A 12,773-nucleotide genomic window follows, 5' to 3' on the forward strand; every position below is an offset into this window, starting at 1 on the left:
GCTCCGAGGGCCCCTCCGGGCACTGTGCACACCAGACCCAGCACGTTCTCGGGAAGGAGCAGGTGGCCAGCTTTGGGCACCCCTGGGCTGTGAGCACAGCAGACACTGGACACTCCAAGTCAGTCCCCAGGCCCTCTCCGCTGGGTACCTGGACTTGTGAAGATGCACGATCCCCCAAGTCTCAGCAAAGGACACCTGAGACTCAGGAGGTGCTCACCTGCAGGGGCTCACGGCTACCTCAGACTGACCTTCTCTACAAGGGTCCTGGCTGGGCACAGAGCACAGCTGGCTCCTCCTCCAGGAAGGCCCTGGGCAGACCTGGCCAGAGGGCAGGCTTACCTGGCCTGGAGCACCCCCCCCCCCGCTTGCTGGGGTGGGCAGGACAGACTCGAGGAATGCCAGGGAGATATGCCCGTGTTTACACACAAATGTGTGTGCCTGCTTGTGCACGCACATACACATACAGCGAAAAGTCGGCTTGGAAGGCTCTAGACTCCCGTGGGGCTCTGGGCCCACGTGGCAGGACCTACAAGAGACACAAATGCTCCCAAGAGTGGCTGCGTCCCAAAGGGCCTGCGGGGAAGGAAGGCCAAGCGGCGGCGGACATCAGGAGTCTGCCCAGTGGGAGCTGTCGTGGCTGTTCTCGCTGCGGCAGAAAGAGGTGGGGAAGGGGAAGCTGGGCCGAGGGCAGCCCTCACTGCCCACACCAAGGGCTCCAGACAGCGTGCCCAGCAGGGCCCGTTCGGCTCGGTGGAGACGGGGCCGGGCACTGCCGCATCCTTACCTCGCACGTACAGGTTGGCGGGGGCGGAGTAGCGAGTGCCTGCGGAGTTGGTCGCCACACACTCGTACTTGCCTTGGTCCGACTCCTCGCTGCTCTCTATCTGCAAGGCACCTGCGGGGACACAGCGACAGGGGTCAGGCCCGGGTCATGGGGATGGGTCTCGACGGCATTCGGGCTTGGGTTGACCAGAGGTTGCAGATATCGGGGCCACCGCTGGGCACAAGTGCTGCTTCCGGGAAGCTCTCCCTGATGAGCCTCCGGCCTCGTGGCTGGAAGCAAGCGTTGCACGCTGGAGCATAGTCCTGCCTGTCCTAACCCCGCAGTCTAGTAGAGCTTGTCGACTGGGCCGGGGGCACCACCCCACCCCCCAGCTCCACGGAGTGTCCGGTCCTGTACTCCAGTCCCGGAGCCCGTTTGCCAGGGAGCATCCCCATGAGCGCTCCCAGACCTACCGGCCCCCCCAGGCAACGTGGAGCCCGGCGTGGGTGGGACAGCCCGCATCCCCGCGGGCCTGGGAGTTGCAAGCATGCAGTGGCCCTCATCGGCCAAGAGCCTGGGAATCTGCCGCCCACCAGAACTCCACAGGAAGGGGCTTGCTCTGGGGGCCTGGTGCCCGGCAGCCTCCGCTCACAGCACCCATCCTCTCCTCCCACCCCGTCCCCACCCCACCGGCCCCACCCATTCCGGCTCCTCTCCTCAGCCTGGTCCCGCTAAAGTGCTTCGACCCACCGCGGCTGCTGCATAATTCAGGAGGCTAATGGAGGCTGCAGCTCCCACTCGGGCCGGTGCCCTGAGGGGCTGCTCTGGCCGCAGACGGACACACAGGAGCCAGGATGGGGGGGGGGGTGCAGCTGAAAAGGACCCTCACAGAGGGCCAGTTCTGGCAGGCCCAGGTAGGGGAACCCAAGGCAGCAGGAGGAGGGGGTGAAACCACTCGTCTTGGCCACCCCCCACCCCCCCCTCGTCTGGCAATAAACACTTGAAAACACTGTTCTTAGAGCACACCAGGCAAGCCGTCTATGACAGTAACGCCCCGAGCCACAGGCAGTACCCCCTCCCTGGAACAAGCCGACAGACAACCAAACCCACACAGGACAGTCCGACGGACACTGAATAACCCCACAGCACACGGCCTGACAGAAAACCGCCACCTGTACAGAACAGCCAGAGTGACCCCAACGGCCCCTTCCCAGGCCTCAGGCTGGCTGACAGTCACCACACCCACAAAAGACAGAGACACAACCTGCTGAACCCCACCTGGCCGGCCTGGGTAAGAGCCACAGGAAGAGTTCCAAGTCACACTCTCACGGCCCAGGCCCCAGGGGAGAACAACCAGGGGTCCCAGCTGCAGGCCCTTCACTGCCCGACATCCCTCTTCCACACCCAGACCCAGGGCAGCAGGAGGGGCCCTGAACACACGGGGGGGCTGGGGGCTGGAGGTGGGGGAAGCGCCTGCCAAGGCTTGACCCCGATGTGGGACAAAGGGGCCGGCCTGCTCCACGGCCCTGGCTTCAGCCCGCCCCACTGGACATCAGGAAGCACGAGGGCCCACGGCACATGCCAAATACCCATCTCCTGCAAGAACAGCCCTGACGGGCACCCAACAGGTCATGTGTATGGGATGGATGGACGCTGTTACAGAAAATGTTCCTTCAAGCAGGTGGGGTCAGGCCCCTGGCTGGTGGAGGGGGCTGCACTAGGTCAGCTCCGCGGGGGAGGAGAGACCTGGTGGCTGGTGCCGCAGGCAGGGACACGAGGGAGCGGCTGGGGGAGGAGGCTCCCTTGTACAGAGAGCCCCTGAGCCTGGATGTACACGGAAACCCCCACTTCTGGAACTAACACCAAGACCCAGGGGCAGGGGCAGGAAGAGCTAGTGCGGGCTGACAGGATGGGGGGCGGGGGGGCGGTTTGGAGGGTGAGTCCTGGCCTCGGAGGATTAACGGACCAGATGCCTCACAGGGAGGCAGCGGCTCCTCTCAGCCCCGGCTTCTGTCCTGAGACCACCCTGGCCCTGGACTGAGGGTCCAGATGTGCCCAAGGATGCTGAGACACGTGTAAAGAAATGACGGGAATAAAATCAGCCCAGAAGCAACCATTTTGCCGTGGGCCTGCTCCGAGCCAGACACTGCCCAGACCCTCACACCCTCCTCTAAACCTCGTGAGTTGTGAGGTGGGCCCTGGCCCCGATTTAAAGAGGAAGAAGCAGGGGTGCCTGGGTGGCTCAGTCGTTAAGCTTCTGCCTTCGGCTCAGGTCATGATCCCAGGGTCCTGGGATCGAGCCCCGCATTGCTCTCCCTGCTCAGTGAGGAGCCTGCTTCTCCCTCTCCCTCTGCCCCTGCTTGTGTTCCCTCTCTCACTCTCTGTCAAATAAATAAAAAATTCTTTAAAAAGAAATAAAGAGGAGGAAGCCGACTTCTGAGAGATGGATAGCTTCTCTGAAGGCTACACAGGTGAGTCAAATTTGCACCCAGATCTCCGAGTCCAGAGTGTGATTTCTGAAGCCCCAGGCCGCAGGGCTCTGGGGCATGAGAGCAAAGCCAGGGCTGGCAGGCCGTCTCATCTAGTCAGGGCGGACCCTGGCTATTCCCTGTGTCACCGTACACTAAAGTCTTCCCAGAGCGTTCCTCCTCTCGTGTGGCTGGGCTACGGGGATTTACAGGGTGGTCCGCACCCTGCTCTAGGGCTAGGATGTTAAGGGAAGTCAAGCAATCATTGAGGGCTCCAAGAGAAAGGAGCTTCTTGGGAGGAAAGACGAGGCCTGGTCATGCTGCCCCACCTTCTGGGAAGATTCTCCATCTGTGGCCTGGCTTGGGGCTCAGCACTTGGCTTCCCTGTGGGAGAGGACGGGTCCCTTCTGTGGGGTTGGCCTGGAAGGCCCGGAGTAGGGCTTGCCATCCCCAAGGCGGGGCTCAGCTGAGTATTTCTACAGTCCAGACTTGCAATGGATGAGTCCACAGGAGGGAATGACCGAGAGTGGAGGTGTGTGGTGGCCGGTGGTGCTGAGGGACCGGAGCTGGAGATGAGGAGGCTGGAGAGGTCAGGATGGGGATGGGGGAGGTGACGGACTGGACGGGATGGCGTGGTGGTGACGGCGTGGCGTGGCGGGATGCACGGACAGCATTCTTACCTCTGATTGGTGAACCACCTGGCGAGGTAATTTGAATGCAAATAAGATCAGAGAGAAGCATTAGTACAAAAGGAAGGAAAGCCACAAAAAGCCAAATCAGATAAAATAAAACATGAGAAGGGGCCTTCAATACGCGGACAAATCAAGGCCTGAGTTAGGCCGACGCAGGTGATAGGTGCGCAAGGGCCAGGCCGAGCCGGGCTGAGTGTGGGTGAAGCGGTGTCCCCCAGGGCACAGGCACTGCTCTGAGGGGGGCAGGGCGCAGGGCTGGGGTCCTGGGGCCGGAGGTGACGGGAATCAGGAAGGTGGAGTCAGGGCTCCTGAAGACCCAGCCGGCTGAAGCCAATGCGGGGAAAGTGAAGAAAAGAGGGAGCAACCCCACTCCTTAGCGGCACCCGAATGTTCCAGGTGGGCAAGATTTCAAAACAGAGCACTTACCAAAACAAACCAACGAGGTTAAGCACACAGAAAGGGCTAAAGGGAGGGCTTTCCGCAGGCCACCACCAGGCCAGGTCTCCCTCAAGCAGACACACCAGCCCAGCCCCACCATGGGACTTGGGGTGAACTTACAATCCGGTGGCGGATGCCCTGCAGAGCCCACTCAACCTGGATAAAAAGTGAGTGGCTACTGAGCTTTCCCCCAACCTGACTGGTGAGAGCCAGAGCCCAGGGCCTCCCGCTTGCCTATTCAGTGCTTCAAGCCCAGACGGCCAGACGCACACTCTCCAAACGCCAGTGCAGGGCTGCCATGAGGTCCGAACAGGGGCCTCCTCCGAGGCTGTGCACAGGCCCCATCTTCTACCACGGCCTCATCCAGAGGAGCGAGGAGCCTATGGGCGGGCCTGGGCCCAACGCCGTCCACCCTGCCCCTCTCCCTCTCTGCCCACTGCCGGGAGGAAAGCGTGCCAAGGGACAAACACTGATCACTCTCTCACTGAACCTGATGACACCTGCCTAGGAGGAAGTGTCCGTGTCCACACAGGAATGATGAAACAGGCTGAGGAACCGTGAGTGGCTTCCCCAAGGCCCAAGGTCACGTGGCCTGTGAGTGACATGGCAGGAGCCAACCAGGTCAGGCTGCCTCCTGCAGACACGGAGGCTGGAGGGGAGGCAAAGGCAGCTGCTGGGACCTGGGCTGGGTGTGGAAGGGCTGCAGAGAGACTGGGAACAGCCATCATCACAGGGATCCCCCAGGCGTGGTCCAGGGACCGTGAGTGTCCCTGAGACCCCTTCAGAGGGTCCACAACGTCAAAACTATTTTCAGGATACTAAGAAGTTATTTGCCTTTTGCACTCTCATGAAGTGTGATACTGCAACAGACCAAATGCAGAAGCAGCTGCGAGAATCCAGCAGTCTTCCATCAAGTCCCCGGTTAAAGAGATTTGTGAAAACATAAAACAATGCCACTCTCCTCAGGAAATGTTTTTGTTTTAGAAAACATAATTATTTCTCATTAAAAAATGCTATTTAACATGTAATAGGTTTTTTAATTATTTTAAAGTTTAAATATTTGAAACCTTTTCTTAACATCTAATACGGTAAATACTGATGGATAAAACTTACACACACACAAGCTCTTTAAGGTCCTCTAATATATTTACAGTCAGAGGTCCTGAGACCACAAAGTCAACAACCGCTAATCCACTTCTACAGTGCAGGCCCGGCCTGGGAGGGGGTGGCAGTGTAAACGGTCCAGGACTGGGCCCCCCGGCTTCTGGCCTCTGCTCTGCCAAAACCTAACCTGCTGTGTGATGCGTCTCTGGACCTCTCAGGAGAGTCGTTTCTCCACCAAACTGAAAGAAGAATTTGCCTTACCAATTCACAAGGTGGGTGTGGGAGACTGGAGGGACCCAGGAGTCGACACTGCTCCTGAGACGTGCCAGTATGCTCAGGCCAAAGGGAAACCATGGCCACACACCACCCGTGTGCCCTCCTGCAGACCCAGCGGGGGGGTGGGGCAAGTGGGGGTACAGGCTCTTCCGGTCAGAGCTGGGCCAGCCAGCAGGGTAGGGGACTGCAGCCCTCAGGCCCACCCTGGAGTCTGCTCTGTGCGTGGCTCTGGGTCCCATGGGCCAGGGCCGGCAGGACTCCCCCGCAGCCAGAGGCTGGCATCTCTGTTCGGGCCCCTCAGTCTCAGCTCAGGTGTTAGAGGCTGTGCAAGGAGACTGCGCTCTGTGTGAGCACGTGGACGTGGTGGATCAGGTCGTCCTCGAGGGTGAACGGATGGTGGCTTGCACATTCAGGCCACGGGGACGAGCGGAGCACGGGAGGTCTCCTTGGCGCCCTGTCCGGGCTTGGCACAGCGTGTGGGCCACCAGCTCCTTTTGGGACCCGGAAGGGGCTCTGAGCCCCACTTGGAGATCAGCCTCCGCTTGCTGCTCCAGTGACACCGTCTGCTCCTGACTTGATTTCCACGGTCCCTGAGTTTGTCTCCATTCCTCCTGCGCCCACCCTGGGCCTCAAGCTCAAATTCCCAAGAGGCTCTTGTGGCAGCATGTCACATCGCTTTAGTGAGGAAGACGCCTGTGGAGCAGAGCTCAGGCGTGGGCGGCGCTCGCACCAGCTGCCCTTCTCTCCAGCTCCTGTCCCGGGGGCCATGCCCCGTAGCTCAGCCTGCAGGTGCCTGGCAGGTTCTGGGGACGGGGCAGGGAGTGTGCGAGAGCCGGAGAGGACGGGACCGTGGAACTCTGCAGTGTTCCCAGGGTCCAACCATTCCCCAGGCCCCAGGTTTGGCATTTGTGACGCTAGAAGGCCTCCGGGTGCCTGCACAGGGGAGCTCCCCGGCCCTGGCTCTCCACATGTGACCCAAGGTGACTCCTTAATTCAGCTGTGAAGTGGGCATGATAATCACAGCCTGTCCTACTTCTCAGGGTTGCAGGAGAATCAAGTGCAACAAAAGGCAGGGAAATACTTTGTGATCCGTCGGCGATGCATAAACTGTGAAGGCTCCTGTAAACAGCTGAGTACTTGGGGGCCTGATTCCACTTCATTAAGGGGGATGTCCCTGTCAAATGTGCGGGCACTGGCCCCAGCACCCTTTTACATGGTAATAGGACAGGGCCCGCAGCTCCTGGAGTCAAGGGCCCAGGGCCAGGGCCAGGCAGCAACGGGGGGGGGAGACAGTCCTGTTACTACAGAGGCAGGATGATAAAGTCCCCTCGGGTGCCATCCCAGGAACTGGACCCTAGGTCCGTAAACCTCAGGTTACAGCTTCCAGGTGGCAGCAAAGGTCAAACAAGGTCTTCCTTAGACCTAAGAAGCAGGGGGAGTGGACATTTGTCTGTAGGTACAGGGCCCAAAGGTCTCGTTCATAAGAGATACCTGTCCTATGGGAGCGGGGGGTGGGGGGGATGACAGACCCACACCCTCCCTGCGAGGAGTGCCTAGCCTAAGTGAGCAGAGCTGGAGCTGGACGGTAACAACGTGGACTGGGGTGTGTCCTGAAGGAGTAGGCCTTACTTAGGCACAGAAGGGAGAGGCTTCCTGATTTGGTGAATTAAAGCAGACGGCAAGGATGGGGTCAGGGTGGCTCCGTGCAAGTGGGGGGTGGCGAGAGCCCTCCCCATAGGCCAGGCAGTGAACTAAAGCTTCAACTGCTGTTGTCTCACTTAGTCCCTTTTAAAGGTGAGAGACCAGAAGCTCAAAGAAGTTAAGGAACTTCGTGAGGCCACAGAGCTAGTAAGCGGTGTAGCTGAGACCCGAGGAGGTAAAGCTGGCGACGTGAGCTGGGAAGATCGGGAGGGTTCTGTGCGCCTCGTTCAGGAGCAGGCGCCTGGCCATGCGGGCAGCTGGATTCCCGGGGAGAGCCTGGAGGCGGGAAGCATAGAGCTTGGGGACTGGGATACGGCCAAGACAGCAGAAGGACAAAGGGGGTCCAGCGTGACAGCCGTGTGGGTGACAAGAGGATGGGATGCTTCCTCACTGGAGCAGGAGTCAGGGTGTGTCCCCGGGAGGTAGTCAGTGGGAGAAGGCCGAGGCTGTTTGAGAAGAAAGTCACCACTCATGGAGGGTCAGGGTGACACTCAGAAGACAGCTAGATTTTTAGTCTAAAGCTCGGGCAAGCTGTGTGGTGTTGGGAGACAGAACGAGGCGTGCGGGAGTGGAGGGGGTACTTGAAGCTACAGGAGGGGGCGAGCTGGCCTGCGGGGACGGCCCTGTTAGTGGAGCGAGCGCTGGCGACGAGGGCTTGCTGGCTGGCGGAAGGAGCAGAGGAAGGGGAGGCCCCAGGGAAGACAGGCGTGAGAGGAAAGCCGGGGAGGAGGGGAGGAACAGCAGTCGGCAGAGTCACGGGCTGTGAATGGGTGGCACAGGTCCTGGCACCCAGTAAGCACTACATAAATGATGAATGAGCACGCGAGCCAGCGAGCCTTCCCAGAACTGCCGCCACGGACAGCCGTGCTGTTCTGGGGCGGAGGCCAGGCCTGCGGGGAGGACCATCTGGCTGTTTGGGGAGCCTGCCTGGGGGACTGTGGGGAAATACAGGGGAGCCGAACCAGGCCGGCCGCTGGGCAGTGCCGGGCAGTGGCTGCAAATGCAGCCGGACCATTTCCTGCCTTGATGATGGCTGTTTTAATTAACTGCGTTACAGCTGCCTCCATCTTGTTGAGTTTTAATTAAATTAAATGAGCTAACACTTTGTAGGCTGTCTCAGGCGGCCGTGGCTCGGGCTTGAATCCTGCCCCTGCTGGGCGGCTCATCTCTCCCTCCTCCCCTGGGCGCTGCTGCGGCGTCTCCCTGATGGGAGGCGGTGGGGAGGGGCTGGCACCCCAGGGGGTGGCCTAATGCCTGCAGGACCCCGAAAGGGGCAGAGGCACATCTTCCTATGCAGTGTTCACCTCACAGCTGACGGGCAGCAGGGGCTCCGGCCAGTGCTGGCCAGCTTGCCTGAGCCCACCATCCTGCAGCTAGCCGTGGAGTTTCTGGACCAAGGTCTCTGGGTCCAGCCTTTGCTGGCCGCAGATGCAGGATGCAGCTAAGCTGATCGTGAGCCTCCTTTCCCGCCTGCACCGTTCCCACAAAAACTGAATCAATTATCCTGGCAAGAGCCTCGGAGGCAGATCGATCAATGGGGCGACACCTCCCGCCTGGTCATGACAGCATCCCTGCTGCCAGGGCTCTGAGCTAGCTCGACTGAGATATCCAGAGGAGACAGGTGGCCCTGGTGGCCAAGGGATGGCAGCAAGTCCTCCTGGCTCCAAGCTCCTGAGGTCCAGCCTTTTGAAGCCTGATGAAGCAGGCATCTTTGGCCTCTTTCCCTGGCTAAGCCCTGCTGTCTGGAGAAGCAAAGAGAAACTTCATGTAGGCCTCCTCTCAGGCCAGACTACAGGCGAGATGGAGGATGAAGACCCACGGAGCAGCTCTGCAGAGCCCAGCGCTGCGCCGGGCACATCACTCACGCTGCAAGGAGCTGGCCAGACCGAAGTCTAGACTCTAGCGATCCCGGGAAGGTAAAAGAATCGCTGACAACGAGCCCTCACTGTCAAGCTCCCTTCCCTGGGCCACGTGGGCCTGTACCAAAATCTGACTCGTTCACTGGATGCCCTCTGCTCAGCCCCGGAGGGTCGGCCCCAGGCTGAGGCCTCCTGTGGCTCCCAGGCTGAGGCCTCCTGTGGCTCCCAGGCTCCCCAGGCCCGAGAGGGAAGGCTATGCTGGGTGCCAGGTGGACACCTTTGCTGAAGTCTGTGTGGCCCCTGCCCCTCGCCTCTGCTCACCTGAACGCAGCTGCTTGATACGGCCATTGCTCGTGGCAGGGTCTACAGGGAGGAAGTCCTTGAACCAAGAGATCTCAGGGTCTGGATTCCCGCCTGCTGCGCACAGCATGGTGGCTGTGCGTGCCTTCTCCACCACCTTCAGCTGAGGCCCCATGTCGATGGAGGGGAACCCAGGGGGCAGCTGTTCCTCTGCAGACAAAGAACAGAAGTGCAAGTTAGGGCCGGCACTGTCTGCCGGCCAGAACCCTCCACCGTGGGCAGCTTCTTCTGACTCCCAGGTTGGCTGGGACCCTCAGACCCTTGTCTCCCAGTCTCTGACTTCAAAGGGTGGAGCCTGGTCCAGGTGAGGAACCAGAGTCCCGAGTCCCACTACCCAGGCCTGCCCTTTGCAGGGCTGGGGCGGTGGGGTGACGGCCAACAGTTGAGCACACCCTGCCCTGTCAGGGAGTTTCCAGGTCTGAGAAACAATGCCGCAGACTGGAGACGTCGGCACTTATCTCCCCGGGCCCCGGGAAAAAAGAGGATTGATGCTCTGCGGACCACAGCAGAAAGTGCTACACGGATGCCCGGTTGCGGGGGCCCGCATTTCCTATGACGGCACCCAGAGCCACAACTCAGCCCAAAGGCCCCCTGTGCTGCCTGGTCCCCTCCACTGCTTGCATCTGGCCTTTAGCTCCACTGCATGGCAGAACCCCACATCACAGCCTGGATTCTGGACCTGACTCGGGGTCCCCCCTGCCCTACCAGTGACCCCCCACAACCCCCAGTCCTGACCTTGACCCATTCTCTACTACAGTCGTGACCCTGACCCTCTTCCCTCACGTACTGGGGGGACCACGGTCAGGCCTGGGGACCGTGTTGGAGCATGTGGAGGCTACGGAGATAAAAAAGCTCTATGAGGACACCCACGTTTGATGAAGGGAGGCAAAGCTCCTCCCTGGCCGCCTTTTCCCACCTTGCCGGGGAATGGCGGCTCACGCAAGCGTCAGTTCCACAGGAGCAACAGTAACGGCCATCGGCAGACCCCCACTCCCACTCCACAGAGACTCCGGCATGCAGTCCCTGAGGCTGGGGGAGCCAGACTGGCCGCTCCCCACCCCTGGAAGCAGGAGGGGCTGGGAGCACAGGCTCTGGGCCAGTGCCGGCCTCCACAACTAACTAGCTCGTGACCTAGGTGCGTTCCTCATCCTTTCCACGCCTCCGTTTACCTCTAACCCGGGTTCAAGTGCCCACCTTGTAAAGCCATCGCGAGGACCACATCCAGTGACGCACAAGGTGCTGGAGAGTGTGACGGAGAATCCGCACCAATGAGCATCAGCTGACGTTACCATCGCAATGAGCACCGGCTGAGCCACCAGGGTACACAGGTACCGAGACTGGGGCCCAGAGTGCGTTTGAGAACTTGGCGGAGCCTCTCTGTCAGTGTGGACGCCAGACACGCCCCATGGAGGATGGGGAACACTGTCAGTCTTCCAGTGGGGGGAGCGAGGGTGGCAGAGACCGGGAGATAGCACCACCTGGACCTTCCTCCCTTGGGCCCAGCACAAGATGGGTGTGTGGGGACACTAGCTGTGCCAGGGAAAAGGCACATGGCATCCTCAGAAGTGATTCTAGAAAGTAAAGGCTGGCAGGGCTGATCCTCCCTATAGACTCTCAGAGACCCAGGGGGACTGACTGGGAAGGCAGGCAGGAGAGGAAGCTGGAGGAGCCCCAGTCGGCAGGGGTAAAACATCCCTCTATCTGCTGCCAGACCCCAGGGGGGCTCTGCCAAGGCTCTAGCTGCCAGGGCCATCCCAAAGGGACCAGGGCCCCATGAGGAGATGGGGTCCTGGGCTGGAGAGCAGTAGGACTCCGAGCATGGCCTTGCCTCCCTAGCCTCTCCCAGTAGCTGGCAGTATGCTTACTTCCCCACCTGCAGCCCTATAAATTCCAGATGTGAACCCAGCATCTCCTTGGCTGTAAATATCCCACAGTGTCCTGACTTCCAGCTCTGATTTTTAAAAGGAAAATGTTAAACAGTGGCAAGGAAGTAGGACTTGGGGTATTACCAGGCAGGAGGCAGCCTCCTTTGGGCCTGCTGACACTTGTTTTAACAGGAAGGCCCACGCAGGGCCTGAGGCCCAGGGCCCCCCTCGAATGTCCTTGCCCTCCTCAGCAGCTGGAGGACACTCAGAACAGTTAGAGCCACCCTAGCTCACCAGGGTGACAGTCCTCGATCCTACCTGCTCAACCCTGCTGAGCAATGGGGGGGCGCAGGGGTGACAGTCCGCCAGAGTCCGGGCCCAGGAGTTAGCTGGCCCCCATCTCCACCGGGAAGGTAGATCAAGGAGAAGGGAGGAAGCACAAACACCTGCGGCCCTGTGTCCTGGAATCTACTCTGAATTCCTAACACGGGGAAGGTCTTGGGGATTTACGCCAAATTAAGGACAATTAATTTTCCTCCCTCAATTATCGCGCCCTCAATGGCTCCGTCCTTGGCTCAGATCATGCCTCAGGCACTGCCGCCAGAGCCCAAAACCGGCATGTGTGAAGAGCTGTCCATAAAACAGCGGGACCCAAAAGCTGGTCCCTTGTGCCAACTAGGCTTCTAGGCAAGGCTCGGAAGGCTGCAGTCCTGCACCTCCAGCAGGGGAAGCGTGTCTCACAGGAGGACTCCGGCCCCTCTGGAGTGACCCACTGCTGTCTCTTCCTTCTCTGCTCCCCGGGAGGCCTCCAGCACATTTAAACGTAGCCAAGGTCAGCAGCTGTTTACTGACGCCCGTGGTGTGTCTGACCAAGCTGGGCACTGGGCATCCACGAGTCCGGCACATTTATCCCCTGCACACCCCCAGTACCCACAGGGGCCAAGCCCACTACAGTCACAACGACTGAGGCTCAGGACTCCGGTAAATCCCTCAGTCCGACGTCACATGATCACTGCAAACCCATCAACAATCAGGAAAACTGAGGCCCAGAGAGGAGGCATAGAAGGTTACCATTACGGAGCATTTACTATGTTACATATAGAGAGTTAAAATGCTTTAAAAAACGATTTAATCTTACCAAAACCCTATTCCGTAGAGGAGTGACCTGGGGCTTAGAGACCTGGCCAAGGTCACACGGCTAAATGAGAAGTGGGGCTGGGATGACCCGGGGGGGGGGGGGGGGGGGG

At 59.9% G+C, this 12,773-nt stretch overlaps 1 protein-coding gene across 1 annotated transcript in view; it reads right to left on the reverse strand.

Annotated features, from left to right (window-relative positions):
* The window catches only part of PTPRF (protein tyrosine phosphatase receptor type F), an 87,982-nt gene that overhangs the window by 40,489 nt on the left and 34,720 nt on the right, over window positions 1-12,773 (reverse strand). Inside the window, exons 6-7 of the mRNA XM_040627409.1 lie at window positions 9,623-9,811; window positions 785-895 (exon numbers count right to left, since the gene is read on the reverse strand). Coding sequence (XP_040483343.1) covers window positions 785-895; window positions 9,623-9,811 — 300 coding nt within the window. The remainder of the gene's footprint in view (window positions 1-784; window positions 896-9,622; window positions 9,812-12,773) is intronic.

Source organism: Ursus maritimus, unplaced genomic scaffold, assembly GCF_017311325.1.
Source record: "Ursus maritimus isolate PB19 unplaced genomic scaffold, ASM1731132v1 scaffold_12, whole genome shotgun sequence".
Classification (NCBI taxonomy): domain Eukaryota; kingdom Metazoa; phylum Chordata; class Mammalia; order Carnivora; family Ursidae; genus Ursus; species Ursus maritimus.